Source organism: Corythoichthys intestinalis, chromosome 5 (genome assembly GCF_030265065.1).
Source record: "Corythoichthys intestinalis isolate RoL2023-P3 chromosome 5, ASM3026506v1, whole genome shotgun sequence".
NCBI lineage: Eukaryota > Metazoa > Chordata > Actinopteri > Syngnathiformes > Syngnathidae > Corythoichthys > Corythoichthys intestinalis.
In genome coordinates this window covers 21304378-21324328 of record NC_080399.1, presented here as the reverse complement: position 1 = coordinate 21324328, position 19951 = coordinate 21304378, and the positions used below count along the sequence as shown (strand labels likewise).

The window sequence follows — 19951 nt, the reverse complement described above, 5'->3', positions numbered from 1 at the left end:
TAGAAATCGTGGAGAAATCTGAAATTTTCATCGTAGGTGTATGTCCAATGTGAGAGAGATAATCTAAAAAAATCAAGAATTCACAATGTATGGTTTTTTTAACAATTTATTTGTGTGATACAGCTGCAAATAAGTATTTGAAAACCTGAGAAAACAAATTTTAATATTTGGTACAGTAGTCTTTGTTTGCAATTACAGAGGTTAAACGTTTCCTGTAGTTTTTCACCAGGTTTGCACACACTGCAGGAGGGGCCCACCTATCAGTCAGGTTTTCTGGGCTGTCGCTGAGAAACACAGAGTTTCAGCTCCCTCCAAATCTTCTGTATTGGGTTTAGGTCTGGAGACCGGCTAGGCCATGCTAGAACCTTGTTAGGCTTCTTACAGAGTCATTCCTTGGTTTTCCTGGCTGTGTACTCTGGGTCATTGTCATGTTGGAGTACCCAGGCACGACCCATCTTCAATGCTCTCACTGAAGGAAGGCGGTTGTTCCCCAAAATCTCACAATACAGGGCCCCAGTCATCCTCTCTATAATACAGTGCACTCGTCCTGTCCCATGTGCAGAGAAACACCCCCAAAGCATGATACTACCACTACCATGCTTCACAGTAGGGATGGTGTTCTTGACATAGTACTCATCATTCGTCTTCCTCCAAACACGGTTAGTGGAATTATGTCCATTAAGTTCTATTTTACTTACATCTGACCACAAAACTTGCCACCATGACTCCTCTGTATCACCCAAATGGTCATAGGCAAACTTAAGACGGCCCTTGACATGTGCTGGTTTAAGCAGGGGAACTTTCATGCCATGCATGATTTCAAACCATGACGTCTTGTGTACTACCAACAGTAACCTTGGAAACGTGGTCTCAGCTCTTTTTAGGTCATTGACCAACTCTTGTCGTGTAGTTCTGGGCTGATTCCTCACCTTTCGTAGGATCATTGAGACCCCACGAGGTGATATCTTACATGGTTGACCCGTCCTGTTTAGCTTTTTCCATTTTTTAACAATTGCTCCAACAGTGGACCTTTTTTCACCAAGCTGCTTGCCAATTGCTCCGTAGCCCTTTCCAGCCTTGTGGAGGTAAACAATTTGGTCTCTGGTGTCTTTAGACAGCTCTTTGGTCTTGACCATGTTACAAGTTTGAGTCTTACTGATTGTATGGGGTGGACAGGTGTCCCGATGCTGCCATCGACCTCAAACAAGTGCATCTGATTCAAGATAATACATGGAGAGGAGGTGGACTTTTAATAGGCAGACTAACATGTTTTTCAGGGTCACAATTCTCGCTTATAGACGGGTGTTTGGTGTATTTGCAGCTGTATCACAAAAATGTTAAAAAAATCATGCATTGTGATTTCTCTCACAGTGGACATGCACCTACGATGAAAATTTCAGATTTCTCCACGATTTCTAAGTGGGAACTTGCAAAATAGCAGGGTGTTCAAATACTTATTTTCTTCACTGTATAGGGTACATCACATTGTATGGCACAGTAGTAGTAGTGGTTGGGGTTGATTTATGCATGCACTAGAACACAGGTGTCAAACCGATTCCAGAAAGGGCCTAGTGGGTGCTGGATTTTGTTCCAACCGATAACGCGCAGAGAGTTTAACCAATGAACTTCCTGCTGAAACAAGCAGCACCTGACGAAGTTTAACTGATTACACATGTAAAAGATGTAATTGGTGAAAAGGTGTCCTCTTCATTGGTTGGAAAGCAAACCTGCACCCACTACACCCTTTCTGGAATCGGTTTGACACCTGTGCACTAGAAGAACTTGCACTGAAGGGAATGTCATGCCATTGTTAACCAAAATTGATCCATATATAAGGGCCATCGGATTATAAGGCGCACTGTTGGCTTTTGAGAAAATTGGTGTCTTTTAGGTGCGCCTTGCAGTGTGGAAAAAAATGATAATTTTTGTCTATAAAAGAGAATATCTATGAAATGACACTAGCTAAAACTAATCCTTTTCAATAATCCAAAGAAATAATGGTGCAGTTGTGAGATACTGTACATATGGCGGAAAACACTCAAGTGACTTGAAGTTCAGCTCTGAGACCCCCAATTTGGCCAAATTTTAAAATTTTCCTGTATGCATGTGGGATACATCATTGGAAAGCTTAAAATCTCAATTTTCTGGGGAAGGAAACATTTTGAACAGGAGGGCATTTAACAAAAAAATAAAATGATAAACAGCAAAACCCTAACTGGAGGTGAGAGCAGAATTAAAGACGCCACGATTTTAGCCAGATATTATCGCGTACTTACCTCTTTTCGAAAACAAAAGCTAAAAACTCCATTTAGCATGTATCACCGAGTGTCAAGACACAGCTTTGAATGGCCAGAACCGCATTTTTGGGTGATTTCATGGGTGAAACATGGTAATATAACAAGGGCCGCGATGCAGAAATCGCAGACGTCAAGGAGTGGCCGAGATTTTTTAATTTTTTATATATTTACCCTTTTTAATATTTTTTTTCATATTTTCTTTGTTTGGATCGATTATTTATCATCTAATATATCGGGGAAAATGTGACACTAACAAAAAAAAAAAATACAATTAAGCAATAGTTACAGTATGTGGTAGATATCCGTGACTCCATTTTTTTCATTGTGATGTAATTTGTTTAAAAGTTTAAAATATGCGAGTGAATAATTCTTTTTAAGTCGTATTTTTTTTAAATGAAATATTGGACATCGATTAATGATTCTAAGCTAAAAATGACAAACATTTTGAATAATAAATATAATTAATTACCTTCTTTTTATGGCTGGGTTGAAACAAAAGCGATTGAGCGACATCTGTAAACAGGGGTTTCCAGGGTAAAAGAGACAAATTAAAAATAGTTAGGGGGCTTAATGGGCCATGAATCTGCTATGGCAGCATATAGACATATTGTTCTATCAAACACAACAGTTCTTTTGGCTTAAAATACAGCAGTTTATTGTATAGATGGTTGCATGAGCAGAAACTGCTTTTTCAGTCTTGTCTGTGTTTTCCGGCATATACATTGATAAAATTGCACGTGCAAAAGACACAACTTAAAGCGAATATATTAATTTTGAGTGAATACCATACATTTTAAAATGACAACTTTAATTGCTCTGATTTTTTTAATCAAAATGAGCATTTTTTCCTCATGAAATGTAATTGCCTTTTTTCCAATACGGCCCTAACATTCCTTTTGATTTGTTCTTGTATTGTGTCATTTCAGGAATTTTCCACTTTGAATTTTTTTTTTTTTTTAATTAGTAATCATCTGAAATTTCAACTTTTTTTCCCTAGTAGTATTGCAACTTTATTTTTATAACTTTTTGACTGCAATATTATAATAATGCTCCTTTGTACAATACTCTGAATGTACTAAATGGATAATTTAAACAAACCTTGAGTCTATTTACACAACAGTGATTTGTGGGTAAATCTTCCATTTTTTTCTCCCAGTTCCATATTTGCTGTGTTATTTCCTCAATATGTCACATGAGAGACATCTTTGCTCTCTACACCAATGTTTTCATGCGCGTACGTGCTGCCTTGGGAGAGGTAAGGGTGATGCCATATGTGTATGTTTGAAGAGGATGGGTGTCACTGTGGAGGGAAGAACAAAGAAAAAAAAACAATGCCCGCTTGAAAACGCATCGCAGGCTGTCAGTCATCAACTTTGCAAGGTCATAAAGCCTTCGTGGTGTCTGAGCACATTGAGTGAGTGCCTCTCTTGGCTGTAAAGTGGACCTTACATACTTCAACTGAATGGGCAATTCTACTCGCACATGTTTAAATCAATCGTGTAAAGGTGGGAGGAAGAAACCCATAACCTTCCCATAGGCAAAAAAATAAAAGCTTTGTAGGAGCCATTTACATGGCATGGCAATCGTGTATACAGCCACGAGTTTGGGAAAAAAATGTAACGTTAAAACATCATATAGGGTAAAAATCAATACAAATCAACTGACAGAGTGCACGTTCTTCCATTTTGAGTTGTCCTAATACAGGTGTTGTTTTTGGCAGCTCTTTAAATTTTTGTCTTAGTCTTAGTGTTTTGTACGAAAATACTTATTAGTTTTAAGGGCCGTTTACATCGTGACGCTCCAAGAATACAACAAATTTCATGTTTGCATTTATATGGTTCCGTCCCCATTCGAACGATGCCGCAATAGCGTACCGCACGTAACACGTCACCTTTGCTCATTAACATTCATGACGTTAGCAACTATTGCTAGGTGGGTCAAACTTGCGATTGTCCCTCATGCTAGATGCATGTAAATAGTGTACGAACGAGATGTTTACAGTGCTAAACCTACCAATTCTGTCCGAAAATGGTGTCCCTAGTGCCAATTCACTGGTAAATATGTGGAAGAACATACAAATGTTTAGTTAAAGAGATGGCTGAAGTGTGAGGGCTGAAAAAGACGAGAGAAAGTGCTGACCTGAACCAGAGGTAGCTTTTTTATCGATACCTTTTTCTTGTGTGCATTGCCCTACGCCACTGAAAATTACATTCTCCTGTTTCAACAAGCTATCCTTTACCACCATATGCCCTGTCTTCTTTTATATTTTATATCCTCTGGTTGTCTTATGTTTCTCTACGACTGTTCATGGGGGTAATTTAAAATTTTGCTCTTTTTGTGTAGCGATCACTAATGCTACTCAGTGACAGCCAACAAACACTTTTAATTTTTTTCATTAATAACAAATCTTAATTCTATTAATTTATTTACACTTCCCCCTTACTAAGGTTGTTTCTTTACAACAGAAAAGATAAAACTTTTAAATCTAGAGCCTTACCTGTAGGCATGAACAGGCTTACTACAAAAAGACCTAGGCCAAACATGGCTAATTTATTTAAATATCCGTATTTTAGAAAAATAGGCCTACATAACTGTTGTGATGTATAACATTAAAAAAAAAAAAAATTCAAGTCATTCATTGTCAGACAGAAGCAGCACGGCAAAACGCTATGCTAAAAAATAAGTAAAAATATCAAAATGGCTTACCTTTTTGTGGCAGGCGATGGATCAGGATTGTCAGCTGTAGGACCATGGCCCCAACAAAATGTTTACTGCATATGAAGGTGAATGGCTTCACCTAGCTGGCGTCAAACTGGTCTTTTGGACGTCCACACAAGTTAATCCATTGTTCATTTTTCCCCTCTGAGTTGTTGGCTTCGGGAAACGTTTGAAGAAAACACCCTTCATATGTGGACGGTCGTAATGTCTAGAGTCATTTTTACAAGTTCCATAGCGGCAGTGTTTACTCAGCATGTTCTTTTTTTGGAAAGAATCAGTACTAGCATGGGTTATATGCAAGTTCACTTCTATGTTGACCCCCTTCCGGTTTACAATGGAGACGTCACGCAGCCTTGCGGTCTAAAAATAGCGTTCGTGCGGTACGCTACTCTGTGTGAAAATGATGTAGTATTAATGCCAGACCCTTGGGTGCAGTGCAGATTTACAAGGCGAAAGCCAGTTATGCACTTCCTTGACACCATCAACCTCCTCAGCCCGGAAGACAACATACCTGCCCACAAGAGTGACACGACCTAAACACCAGACGATGCAAGCTGACGTACTCCACTTACAATATGAAAATGTCGCGCATTGTGAACATATGACAGTAACTATGTCACATTTTCGTCTCATTGTCGTCTTCTCAGACGAAAACTAGCACTCGCCTCGTCATTTTCTAGTCACCCAAGCCACGTTTTAGCATCGTAATGAAAACAATTGTTCGTCGACAAAATATTTTTATCGTCAATATTGTCGAAAACAGCACTGCCCAATACTTTTGCCCATAACCTCTCCAAATTGAAGAAAGCTTTCAGCACCATGATGACTTTATGCCCGTGTGTCATTGACGTTCAAATCATGTACATGAAGGAGACTTTGAGTTTCTTTGATAATTATGTCACGCTTGCTTTTGGATGGACGGTAATCGGTTGCTGTTTTTTTCCCAAAGTCATTTTTGAGTTTGTCATCACAGCCTTTTTGTGTCTGTGACGCTGCAACTGAACAACAACATATCGACCACCTCATGTCGTATTTGGTTTCAAGGGGAATTCAACCAGTGTGACATTGCTTGGCGTCTGTTCCCCTGTTGCCTGATGGAAACCAATATATCATTCATAAATGCAGTTTCTTTCTTTTTTTTTTTTTTTTAGACATGGAGCTGAGTATCTTAAAACCCTTTCATAATTATTATTTTTATAATTACAAATACATTTTTAAATTAAAACATCAACTAATTAAAACGGTAACACTTTATAATAACTATCAGTTTTACTAGTTAATAAATCATTAGTAAACTGTTGATAAATGATTTATTATTGATTTGTGAAGTATTTGCTAACAGTTTGTTAAGCATTTACAGGGTGTTCCAATATGGTTGACCCCATTCTAAATGCCCATGCTAGTTGATGGATCTTAATAAAACTATATACACTTTATGTTGAAGGTCATAAGTTTTATTGGCTAAATATACGAAGAAAAGTACAAATATTTGTTAGTTATATGGCAGATTTTCATAAATGTGCAACATGAGCGCCGCCTGCAAAATGCCTTTTCTTTTGAATTGAACGGCATTTCTTAACCTGAAAAGATAGAAATGCCAAACGTTACACACAAAAACTTGAAACATTTCTACACAAACTGTGTTTCAGGTTAAGAACACCCTGTAAATGCTTAACAAACTGTTAACAAATACTTCACAAATCAACAATAAATCATTTATCAACAGTTTACTAATGATCTATTAATTAGTAAAACGGATAGTTATTATAAAGTGTTACCAGTTGATTTTTTTTTTTTTTTAATCGTACTATTAAACTTATTACCATGCCATTAATGGCAATAGATGTCCAATTCATTTAGCTGGCAAAACTGGCCGTGAATGCTCGTGTTTCAGTGGCATTGACGGCACTAGACGTCTAGAACTAGAACGTTCATTCGCCTCTCCCAGTCAAAATGGATTGGATATCTACCGCCATCAGTGGCAGCCAATTAGTTAAATTGGTACCCTGTAAGGGTTTTTATTAAAAATCATAAAATGATACATGAATGGGTTAAATTCTTAGACTTCCTGTGATTCTCAACTATAGTAAATTACTGTTCAGGTTGGGAATTACTGGTTGAAGCAGAGATCAAATTTACTGTATGGATGCTCTGTCTAAAAAAAAAAAAAAAAAAAAAAAAAAAAATCTCATCCGCCACATCCTCATCACCGCTAACGCCTGGCATGTCATTCTCTCCCTCAGCGACAATGAGGACCATAAACCGTTAAAAGGAAGTCGCACGCCATCGAGCGGCACGGTTAAACGGGACGACAGTGACGACAGTTTAGTTGACTACGGGGAAGGAGGAGACGGCCAATTCAACGAGGACGGTTCATTTATCGGCCAGTATAGCGGAAAGAGCCCCGGCCGGGACGCCGCCGCTGTCGTCAACGAGGGCCACGAAAGCTCTGAGGCACCATCCCCGATTAACGCCATGAACTCCTTGAACTCCTTTGTGTAGCATCTCCATCCTTAGCAAGGAAAAGGACATGCATGTTGTCATTGGGAAACCTTCGCCGAGACGTTTTTAGGAAGACCATAAAAGAACACCGCTACTATTAATGACCCCTTTTGGACTAAATGACTTTTCAACAAGATGATTTGCTTCCCAGTCTGTCCCTTTAAGAGTGGCTTATCTGTTTTGCACAATGTTTCATTCTACTCTCCTCAACTACAGACTTTGCTGCATTATTATTATTTTTTTGAATGGGATTGACAGTCATCAGTTCAGGTCAGCAATAGCTAAAAAAAAGTGCAAAAAATGGAAGGAAATAGTTTGACGTTTCTTTTTTGCTGCTGAACAGAAATTCATTTGAGTAGGAAAAGAATGCAGGAGTTAGATTTTTTTCATTTTGAGTCAAAAACAACAATGGCAAGTTTACATAGACCCATTTATTCAGATTAAAAACCTGAATCGGAACAAAATGCTTCATGTATGTACCCCATTCGGAATATTCTTACCCGATCAAGCTCATTCTCACCAAAATGAACAAGAGGGGTGGTTTATGTGGATTGATAATCCGCTTGATGCACATTAAAATGACTTATTCCAAAGTTTCGGAACAAACTGTCATTACCGCGCATGTACTATATGTGACGTCAGTATACAGTGATCCCTCGCTACTTCACGCTTCAAACTTTGCGGATTTTTTTTCAATTAAAAAAAAAAAAAAAAAAAAAAGAAAAAATAAATGCAGTATTTTATAGAGTTGTTCCGATCACGTAGTCTCTCACTCTCCATCCTGCTGTTTTTGTTGGTCAGGCAGTGCGCAGGAGTTGCTTGTTAAAGTTAACGATAATTGAAAGACATTAACGTTGGTAACACTAGAAACGTCAACGTCGCGTCAACGATCCCGCCGCGATAACGCAGTGAAACGCGGCCGTTAAAGTCAATCAGCCAGTGCACACCAGTCGCAGTGTGGCCGCGTGTTGGACGCGTCCCAGAAGCGCTCAATGCGTCGCACGCGAAAAGAACAGCGGAGTTTGTTATTTGACGCAAGACGCGGCCCCCTTGCGTCAATACTACTAGGTAGGATCGGGCAGGCCGGAAGTCACTCGTGTAAAAATACGGTGGATCCGGTCGATTTTCAAAATAATATGCAATCGTAACTTACTATATAAATAAAATAAATTGAAATGAGCTAAAACACCTGTAATTAATACAAATAATACACAAATCCTGCTACACAATTGAATTAATTAATTTCTGCGTGGTGCTTTAACTTGAGAAAAAAACATCAATAAAGCTTAGAAAAATGTTCATAAGAAAAAAAATGATTGAGGCATTTAATTTGTAAAATACATGTTAAAATCTTTGTCATTGGGATTGCTTTTTGCATTAGCACATGAGCACATTAGCTGGCCAATACGCGGGGTCTGAAAGGCAAAGTGTTGTTGTTTTATTACCTTTAAATACCCGCTATTCTCGCGCGATCTTGCAATCCTCACGTGAACCGATCGAGCCGCTCCACAGACGCGCTGCTCGTGAAACGCATCCTATGGAAATTGACGCCGAGCGTCACTGGTGCGTTATCGCGGCAGGATCGTTGACGCGACATTGACGTTTCTAGTGTGTTACCGGCATCAGGTTTGATCTTGCCATGGAAGCTTGGAAGCCGAAACTTCAAGGCGCCGCATGTGTAAATCATCATTTAGATTGTTAAACATTTGCTGTGGGAACTCATTGTGCGTAAGTGAGCAGCGTGAGCGGTTTGAGTGAACTCACTCAATGAAGCATTTAATAAAGGCAAACATTTTTCTACGTTATTCTTGTTTAAAAATAATTCGGTGGGACAGTAACGTGTAAAACCTATCATAATACTTTTGAAGTGCTTAAAAACCATTTTTAAAATATATATATATATATATATATGTTTTTTTTAAATTATACTTTGGGGGAAAAAAAGTGAAAAACATGCCTTACATGTATCTCTTTCCAATGCTAAATCCGAATAAATACATTGAACACAAAACAAATCCACAAACAAAAACAAAAAAAAACGAAGGATCACTGTACACCTTTGTCAATCGTGGAAGCTAGTAGTAGCAGTGCGGGCACAAAGTTGAACTGGTCTGTATCCAAGAACACGTTGCTGGAGTTATTAATAGATCTTACGATTGATCAAAGACCTGATGGTAGAAAAATGAAATAACGCTAAGGTTTAAAATTGAAATGAGTGATGATTTGTTGACACAGAAGTCGTTTCGGTTTCTTCTTCTTCTCCGACTATATCCAGTATATTTGGTTAATCTGCACGTCAAAATATTTTTTTCCCGACCGATAATGTGACACCTGAGTAATCATGAAAACAGTCTATTTGATCGTAATTTTAATTTGAACGCTGATCGGATTAGGGAAATTATGTCTGTAAAAAATGTCAGTACTGCAAAAATAGAAAAAGTTGTCAAAACTTTAAAATTTCAAGTTAACCGATTTCACTTGAATTTTCAATTTTTGATGAAAAAGTATTTTTAAAAAATAACAGTTAAAACTCAAAATTTGAAGTAAAATGGACTTCAGTTAATTATTGGAGTCAAAAATGTTAAATTTTAAGCAAACTGGACTTTAGTAGTTTCAACTCAGTTTTAAGAACTCGACTTCACTTTAAGAAAATAAATAAAATGGCAACTGAGCTAAACAAGCTAGCTGACTGCATTGTTGCGCTCTTTTGAAGGCATTGGGAGTCAAAAGAATGTAAGATTTTAGGCTATGTCTACTGAAAATCTTAAATTAGCTAGATCAATTGGAGGTGAGTTTTTTTTTAACAGTGAATAACCTAGCCCTGTCACATGGATCATAATGACAACCAGAAAATAGACTGCTTACTAAAATTGACCCAAATAAGTTGGACAACCGACAAAACTACTGGAGACCTGTGACTATTTCACCGTACCATATGGATAAAAGCAAAACACCCCAGGCATGAGACAATGCATTATACTGTACATCCTGTTCATCATGACCTGCTGCATGGCATGGTCGTGTGACCACCTGCCCACCCTGACTCACAAAGCACGCTTGCATGTTACAAGTGCTTATTAATGTGCTATTGCCTTTTGTTCACATGCATCTTAAGTAAGGTTTGGGGTTGTAGGAAGGGAATGATGCCATTGATTGCGATAAATGTCATATTCATTTTGACCGGAAGGGGCTTGCAACGACTCCCCACTAGTCGAAATGGATGTATTGGATGGTTCAGGTGTTATGTGTTTTTTTAAATCAGATGTTGGGCAACACCAAACAATGTCTTGAGTTGTAGATTTCCTGCGAGTGTCATGTTTTGCATATTTTTTTAAAAATCTAAACGAGGCTTTTTTTTCCCCCACATATATTTTCTTGGGTATAAATCTTTGCATAATCCTGGTAGCTCACAAATAATTAGCCTATATAATTTTCTAATACTTAGCGGTCAGTACGGTCAACTTTATTTCAGCCTCATGACTGTGAGGTACAAGAGGTTGTTACCTCTGCCAAGGAATTAAATGTTTTTTTTCCTATTTTCTTTTTATAATATAGCAGTTGGTGCAGATCCACATTTCTTTTCTGATAAGCAATAGCGTCTCTTGATTGCTTGGTGAAGTTGATAGCGCGGTGGCAGTCTGGCCTTTTTGTCTTCACAGTGTAGCAATGTCTGCCTTAATGAGTGAAAATCTTATTTTTTTTTCTGTTTTTAAGAGCATTTTAGCTTTTAAAAACTACTACTCCAACGCAAACAAACAAAAAACAAGATTTGAATTTTTGTTTATTTACTTTGGCGAACAGCAGCATTCTTGGTCTGCTTTTTATTCCGCAGCACATGCTTTGATTATCCTAACCGAACTACATTAAACCTAATAACACCTTCATTTCAATGTAATCACAATGAATGCAGCATCCACTTATATTTTCCATTTCCTGCAATAATAATAATGTGTTGACTTATACTAACAATGCTTCTTGAGAGCCTTCAAACAGGATCAAGGTTTCTTTTTTCTTAACTTGCATCAAGTTTGACTTTCTTTTTACTGTTGATGACTTGTAGAATATTTTGTTGAAATATGTAAATATACATTCAAGTGGATTGTATAGGGCTTGCGAGGACGCGACTTTGTGCATGATTTGTAATGTTCATAGGACTGTATTAAATGTAGAGAATATATATAAATATACAGTAATCTTTCTTGCTGTGCATTGTGTACATACATTGTTCTGTAATGAACTGGATGGATACAAATCATATACGCCTGATTTAAAGATTTTTTTTTCAGCTATTGCTGGTCCGGGTGATGCTTCTTCTACACTGCCAAAATGTTGTTTTTAACAATATTTCCACTTGTTTTTTGTATTTAAGAGACATATTTGTACTAACATTACACTTTCTTTGTTTCTATTTAATTTCTTTTTGTTTAGTGAAAGTATGAATCTTCATAAAGGAGATCTACTGAATAAATAATCTTTTTTTTTTTCCTCCTGTGTTGAAATAAGGCTCTTTTTTTTTTTTTTTTTGAAGTACTGTACTGTACTTTATTGCATATTCTTGACTTTACTGCCACCTAGTGATGTTGGAAAACTGACACTGACATCGACAATTGCTGTCCTCCAACCCCCCTTTCCTGAATGCCACCCACCAATCAGTCCTTCATTCTTTCCCGTCATTCAACCCAGCTTTCCTCCCTCCCACTCTCATCCAATTCCCGGAAGATTCATTTTGCGTCGGCTGTATGTCTGCCACGCTGTCCATTAAAGTTCCCTTTTTGCCTGCCAGTCCAGCCTGTATGATTGATCTCATCTACAGCAGCTTTTTGCTCTACCTGCACTCCACTACTTGCTTTCAGCGTCGGCGTGTCTCAGGAGGCCTCTGTTTTGGTCAGTTATTTCTATAACACATGCAAACACTGATTTTCATTCAAAATTGTAGTTTTTTCAATGATTTGCAAAATAAAAGTTAACAAAAACAGCTATAACCCAAACCTCCATCTCCTAATTTTTATTTTCCCTCATTTCCTCACATACTACTTGCCAAATCTCAATTTTAACTACTTAAGACCATAGGATGTATATTAAAATTGAAGATAATGTAAAAATTTACTTTTTGTTGTGTTTTTTAATAATAAAGATATCAGTAACATACATTCAGAAAAATAGTACAAATGACTTATATTTTGTAGAGCGAGATGGAATATATTTTGAAGATCGCGCAAACATTGACTTTTTTAGATCATAAGGAAATGAATAGGTGGCCTAACACAAATGAACAAATATAAGTCCAAAGTGCACATTGACAGCTAAGATGTTCTACATCTCCCCATCAGAGCGAATAAACCTAAATATGATAACTAAGACACCTTAGCTCTTTCCTTGCTCTTAAAGATTTGATCCATTTTCTATTGCATTGCCCTATATATATATGTTTTTTTGCTTATTCAGAAAACATGCACATCTGAACCAATCAATTGTATTTTTCTTTTTTTACATAGCGTTTTGACAGTTGCAGTCATATTTTCGGAATCAAAGCACCATATACCGGAACAGCGTTCCGGCCCTGAATCTTATACTGGAACTGTGTTCCTGCCCCGAATCTTATACCGGAACTGCGTTCCTGACCGTTCCCGCCCACTTTCACCCCTGCTTGGCAAAGTAACTGGTGATAATTTTCTTTTTTTTTCTCTCAAAAAAAAAAAAAAAAAAAAAAAAAAAAAAAAAAAACACACACACACACACAAAAAAAAACAGGTCGCACAATGCGAAGTTTAAAGGGTTTTTGCGACAATTGGCGCTAGCCCAATTCTTTACCCTTAACTTAACTAGACACTGGGGTATTGCGGATATTGCGATAAATAGATAGTAACCTTTGCTATGTGTGAAAGTCATTTAATGTTCTGAACCGTTGAAGTTGTTAAAGTTGCTCCCGTTATTGCATTAGTTCCCTTCTGTCTACTTTCGACATGTATAAGTTTTAAAGCTGTTTCATCATCTAAAGATAGATTGAAGTCAAGATTTTGGCAATTTAGGAGCATTTTAGGTAAACGCTTACTTAGGTTCGCTAGGAACAGAGGCGTAGCGTCCCATTAGGCATTCGCAGGCAATTGCCTAGGGCCCCCAGCCAGCAGGGGCTCCTAGAGTGCCAAGAGATTTGGCTCACAAAGATTTATCACACTCACCTTCACTGGACTGTTGAAGTCTCAGGGTTTAGATATGGTTCAAAGCCACGGAATTATTTAGCAATTAATTTAATCTTTTGTCAATCTGAATTATCATATAAATTTCAATAAGACCTATTAGTTTCCAGTCGGAATGTATGTGCTTTGAGTGTGTCTTTATAAATCTTATGAGAAATTTTTTCTGCAATGTCGTATGATGGCTTTCACAGGCCACCTCATTATTCATGTGACTACTTAAAGAAATGGGGATTTTTCCAAGAAAGTCTATTAATGGGTCTATCGTATTCCTCGTTAAATACTCTATAAGAAAAATATAACATATATGCATCTAAAATAATCCTAAACGATTTTATTAGCAATTTTAATACTGCTTTTAGCAAGGTTTCTTGGGTATGCGGTATGCCGCTGCGTACGTTCCCATAGCAACCAGTCCTGTTATTGTCCTACGTCACAAGCGCTGCATATTCTGAGAAGGAGAATAAGCGTAAGCGTAAGGTGCGCATTTCGAGCAGTGGACGGCCACCCCACCTGTTGGGGGATTAATCTGTGAGTCCATGAACGAATGTAAGTATTTCCTCTTCATGATCCCACTCGTTCCCGCTGCGTCGAGGAGAGCGTTCTTTACATTATATTCGCATTGCATATTTGCTTTAAGAGGGAAGGTGTTAGTTTAGCATCTTAAAATGATGTTGTACATCCATATGAGTGTAAAGTGCTTAGTTTTCGCCACTTTTATGGCCAAGATGACCGCACGCAGCGCGCATTCGAAAATCCAGCTTTTAAACAGTATGGAGGTTGCATGCAAAATCATTTAGTGGTCTCTTGCGCCACCTGCTGGGTTACGGGTGTAAATACACTATATCCGTCTCACATGTTATTTGACCGTCGTTGAAAGGATTGATATGAAAATCACGAAAATTGCAATAAAATACGTCAGGTGTACAATAAATCCAAATTTATGAATTATAATGGTAGTCAATGGTTACATATTTTGTAATTTCGAGTTACGTGCATTCAAGTTCTTTGGCTACTTAATCCGTAGGTTTAGAAATGACGGCAAAGTTGCATTTGGAACTGTTTTAAGAACCTAGGAAATATTTAACATTTTGATGTAAAAACAAAAACCATGAAAAAATTACATATAATGTAATATTCGGCACAAGGGTTAAAGAAAAAACACCTGAAGAACTATTCACTAGAATCTAGATTGTGCTCTTAACGTTTTTTTTTTACCACGACTTGGAATGATATTTTTGTGTTTGTGTTTTACAACAGATTATTTCGATGTACAAGTAGTTTTTTTCGTCTGTGGTTACAAGTGACTTTTGTCTCTGAAAACGCGACAAGGGGGAGACAAAACTTGTGAGGTTGTAATTGGTGGTTTTTAAGCTGTAGCAAAGAAAAACACCCGTAGAACAAAAAAAAATTACTTGTAAACGAAAAAAAAAAGACACTTGGAGAATTTTTTGTTTTCATTGTTTTTTTTTTTCATGTTTATATCACAACGCAAAATTTGGAAATCCAAGTTGTTGTTTTTTTGTTTTACAAGTTAAAATTAGTCATTTTACAGGTATTTTTTATTTTATTTTAAAACTAGGTTATGAGTATCTTTTTTGGCTCATAAAACTCAAACAGAATGTGACAAAACTTGTGTACTTGTAACTGGTAATTTTTAACCCATAGTGAAGAAAAACACACCTGTAGAAAAAAAAAAAAAAAAAAAATACTTGCAAACAGAAAACAACAACTTGTAGAACAATTTATTACTTCGAGTTTTTTTTTCATGTTTATTTTACAACGCAAAATTTAGAAATACAAGTGGTTTTTTTTTTTAGTTAAAATTGGTCATTTTACAGGGATAATTTTCATTTTACAACCTCACTTCTTTTGGCACTATTCTATCTCCATAATAAGATGTTCCATGATTCACTTCTGTGCCAGAATGTTATCCTTATTAAGTAAAAGCAATATAACTTACCAGCTAGTCAGTAGAATACGGTATGTGTAAAGGTATGTGTACTAAGCACAATAATAACTAGGCCTGCAAGCAGGACTGAACGGGCCCTCGCAGTTTGGCGCAACTTGGACACCATGCAAACTCGGACGGCATGCAGGTCGAGATGGTGGCAGACAGCCCCCCTCTACATCTCCCAAGTTATGACTGTTCAAAATAGGTGGAGAGAGAAAATGATGACAGTCATAATCACTTTCCTTTTGGACCTTTCTGCTTTACCCAAACCTCAATAATTTTCATCAGCCATCTCAACACGTCTTAAGGCTTCCCTTATGCAGGTTTGAGGTTGATTGATTTTTTTTTTTTCCCTTAGAGGAGGAGTGTGTCCCGTAAAAAAGTGCATTTCCTGATCCCACTAGGAGGCGCCAGGCACAATTGGTAATATTTCAATCCAGTCCTGTTCAGGCTGGGATACCTCACACACATGCCAGATTTAAAAGAGATTGAACGTTGTATGAGGGAGTTATCAGTCACTATCCGAATTTGGCGTTTAGCCGAAAAAATGGACGACTTTGGCACCTCCCTTAGGTCAGGCCCGTGAATGAAAACACACCATTTTGATAAATTAAGATTCCATTTGTCTCATGAACAGTCTCGCCAATTTTGAGGATGATCAAACTAATTCCCTCCGTGCCAAGGTCTCAAATGTGCACACTGAAAATCGATAAAAATTTCTAATTCAATCCAAAATACCCGATTTCCTGTAGGATTTGGAATGTGTGTGCAAGACACTTTTTGGAGCAGTTTTGCACAAGGTATCGACTCCCCAAATTTCATCACTCTATGTTAAAAAAACCTAATAGGAAACGCCTTTTTGAAAAATTCAAGGGGGCGCCACTGAGGCATTTTGTTACATTTTTTCGTAACATTGCAAGATTATCGAACGTTATCCAAAGCCGCATGTATGTGCAAATTTTTACGAGTTTTTGTGCATATTCAAGCCTCCAAATGTAAACTCCTACTGTGAACCGATAAAACTTTCACATTCGATCCAAAATACCCGATTTCCTGTTGGATTTGGAATACGGGTGCAAGAGACTTTTTGGAGCTGTTTTGCATAAGGTATCTACTCCCCAAATTTCCTCGCTCTACTGTATGTTGAAAAAACCCAATAGGAAAGGCCTTTTTTAAAACTTCTTTCTGTCGCCACTAGTTGGCACTGTAGAGTTGATGCAAATGACCCCTACAAGAACCTTCAGGGTATGACTCTCAACAAACACGGGAAGTTTGGCGCAGATATGTTGTATATCTGCCGAGTTATGACTGTTCAAAGTTTTTTGCGTGACAAATTGTTGACGTTCATTTTCACTTTCCTGTTTGGACCCCTCCGCCTCAATGAAACCTCAATATTTTTCATCAGGCACCTGAACACAGGTCTTAAGGCTCCCCTGATGCAGGTTTGAGGTCAACAGATTTTTTTCCCTTGGAGGAGGAACCTGTCTCGTAAAAAAAGGCATTTCCTGTTCTCACTAGGGGGCGCTAAACCTAATGGGTAATATTTCAATGCACTCGTGTTAAGGGTGGGATACCACACATACATGCCAAATACGAAAAAGATTGAACGTTGTGTCAAGGAACTATCAGTCATTTACTGAATTTGTCATTTTGCCGAAAAAATGGCCGACTTTGGCACCACGCCCAGGTCAGACCCGTGAATGAAAACGCACCATTTTCAAAACTTAAGATTTCATATGTCTCCTGAACAGTCTCACCAATTTTGAAGATGATCCAACTAACTCCCTCGGCGAAAAGGTCTCAAATGTGCACCCTGTAAATCGATAAAAATTTCATATTTGATCCAAAATAACCGATTTCCTGTTGGGTTTGGAATATGGGTGTAAATGCTTTTTTGGAGCGGTTTTGGACAAGGTATAGACCCCCCAAATTTCATTGCTCTACGCTGACAGACCCTAATGTTATAGGCCAATTTTAAAATTTCAAGGGGGCGCCACTGAGCCATTTTGTTATATTTTTTTGCAACGTTGCAAAATTATCGAAATTTACAATTTTCCGGACGTATGTGCAAATTTTGGTGACTTTTCGTGCATGTTCAGGCCTCCAAATTGGCCGTTTTCATTTGCCCTGAAAAAAAAAAAAAAAAAAAAAAATCCTTTGCAAAACAATAGGGCCTTCGCACGCTTAGTGCTCGGGCCCTAATAATAATCTGAAGTACATTTTGTTTATTAAGGCAAATGTGTGTAAATAATCAAGGATAGTGTGAAGTGAATGAATAATGCAATTGGGGGGGGGGCACTTTTGAGTGTCCTAAAAAGCGCTCTATGAGAGCGAGGCATTATTAGACTTTTATTAAATACGCTATTGCTCCAAGTCCAACTGTCCCCCTTACTTGCACATGCTCAAAGGGCCCCATGTTGCCTGGGGCCCCCGGGGACCTTTGCTACGCCTCTGGCTAGGAAGGTTCTCTACAACAGAGCTTTCCAAAGAGGTCTACTGCTTTAACACTATGAATACTATGTATCACATTTGATACACCTAAAATTTCATGATTTTGAGACTAATTCAGAATTTTGACTTTTCTTTTTGGAAAAAAAAATTTGATGGAAGTCAACACATGCATCTGCAGGTTCCATGAAAAAAACAAACAGGATTTAGCAAGGGTTATTGGTATCTGAGCGCTTATTACACATATTCATTTTGACTTTTCTTTTTACGAATTTGAAAAAAAGATTTCATTAGGAACATATTTTTCAAATTTTGGGATTCTCTGATGATTGTTTCATATTGCTGGCATTAAAGGGTTAAGATGGCGGCTGTTTACTAACGCATCTAGTTCTTTAGATATGTTGCTAATGCCACCGTGTCTGTCATTTGCATCTAGTTCTATAATATATGATTTCTACCGTAGCATTATGTGGGCGTAGTTTGTAGGCTATCGGCTACAGTCAGGTATTATTGGAGCCACCTAGGATCGCGTTTGCAACGGCGTCCCCACTACTGCTCTGCTCTCTCGTCTCCGTGAGTCCGTCTCTCTCAGACGTTTCTCGTGTCAACCAACATAGTAATGCATAGTAACGCATGCCTTTCCCGCCTCAGTAACGGTAACGGCGTTGCCAAGATGAGAAAAGTAATTAATCAGATTACTCACGAATGAAAAAAATAACGCCGTTAGTAATGCCGTTATATTCTAACGCCGATATCAACAACACTGGTAACGCGTTACTGTAATCTGATTTCTTTCTTTCAGTAACGAGTAATCTAACGCGTTCATTTTTCTGCACCAGTAACCTCATTAAAGTTAGTTTCCTGATTGTCTCTGCGTTATTATTTTTTCATTGCCTCATAATGTATGTAGAATGAAGAATATTGTAGTCATGTACAAACAGCATTTTGAATAGAAAATGCTAAAATAAAAGGTTCCCGGTACGTGTTTCCATGACAACCTCTCAGCTACTTCCGGTTATGGTCTCGCGTCACATGTGTTGTGGGACTGAGAAAGGCGTGGGCCAGGCGGGTGGACATTTGAGCCGAGTTTTGAGACGTTGCGAGGGAATGTTGATCTGTGGATATCCATGAATGAAGGTGAGTATTTTTCCTTTATTCTGGAGGGTATCAGCAAAAGGTTGGACCCCCTACATGCGCGGCCGTTTCGTAGCTTTGCCGTAGCAACGACGGGCAGTCATCGCTCCAAGTTGGCAAGCTTTGTTTACATCCTTAACGTGTTGCACATTTATGCCGTGAGATGATGTGTTCGTTTAGCATCTGTGGGATGTGTTGTAAGGCGATTGAATGTAAAGTGCATAGTTGCCGCCAAGTTTTGTGGCCAAATTGACCGCGTTTGTGTTGAAAGGAGTATTTCCGGGTGGTGCACGCGCATCCGCGCCCGCCACCACCTTTGTGTTTATTGCCTGTACAATCCACTTGTGTGTTGTTGATTATTGTGCAGTCAGTTTGCATTGTTTTACATTGGCACTGATATGATGTTAATCATAACCCGAAATTCAGAAGTTTTGACGTTAGGCTTAATCTTAGAGTTAGCGGGGTTTAATTGGTCGGTGGAGTTGATTTCAACAAATTCCAAGCAGTTTGTCAAATATTTGTTAGTTTCAGGGTTTCGGAGTGGCTAAGCTAGCACAAGTCAATGGTGCTTATGTGAAAAATTCTGATATTCCCCTTTAAATTCAATCATCGGAAAGTCAGTTACATGTGATGACATTTTTTTGTTGTCATTCTTATGTTGAGGCGGTAAATGGAGAAAAATGGGTAAAAAGTAACTGATAGAT

General features: G+C 38.0%; 1 protein-coding gene across 12 annotated transcripts in view; it reads left to right on the top strand.

Annotated features, from left to right (window-relative positions):
* Positions 1-9407, top strand: part of LOC130916249 (neuronal cell adhesion molecule-like) — a 204728-nt gene extending 195321 nt beyond the window's left edge. For all 12 annotated transcript variants that reach the window (XM_057836821.1, XM_057836827.1, XM_057836820.1 and 9 more), the window contains one exon: positions 7259-9407. In XM_057836821.1, coding sequence (XP_057692804.1) covers positions 7259-7517 — 259 coding nt within the window. In that variant the 3' untranslated portion in view covers positions 7518-9407. The remainder of the gene's footprint in view (positions 1-7258) is intronic.
* Positions 9408-19951: the final 10544 nt, after the last annotated feature.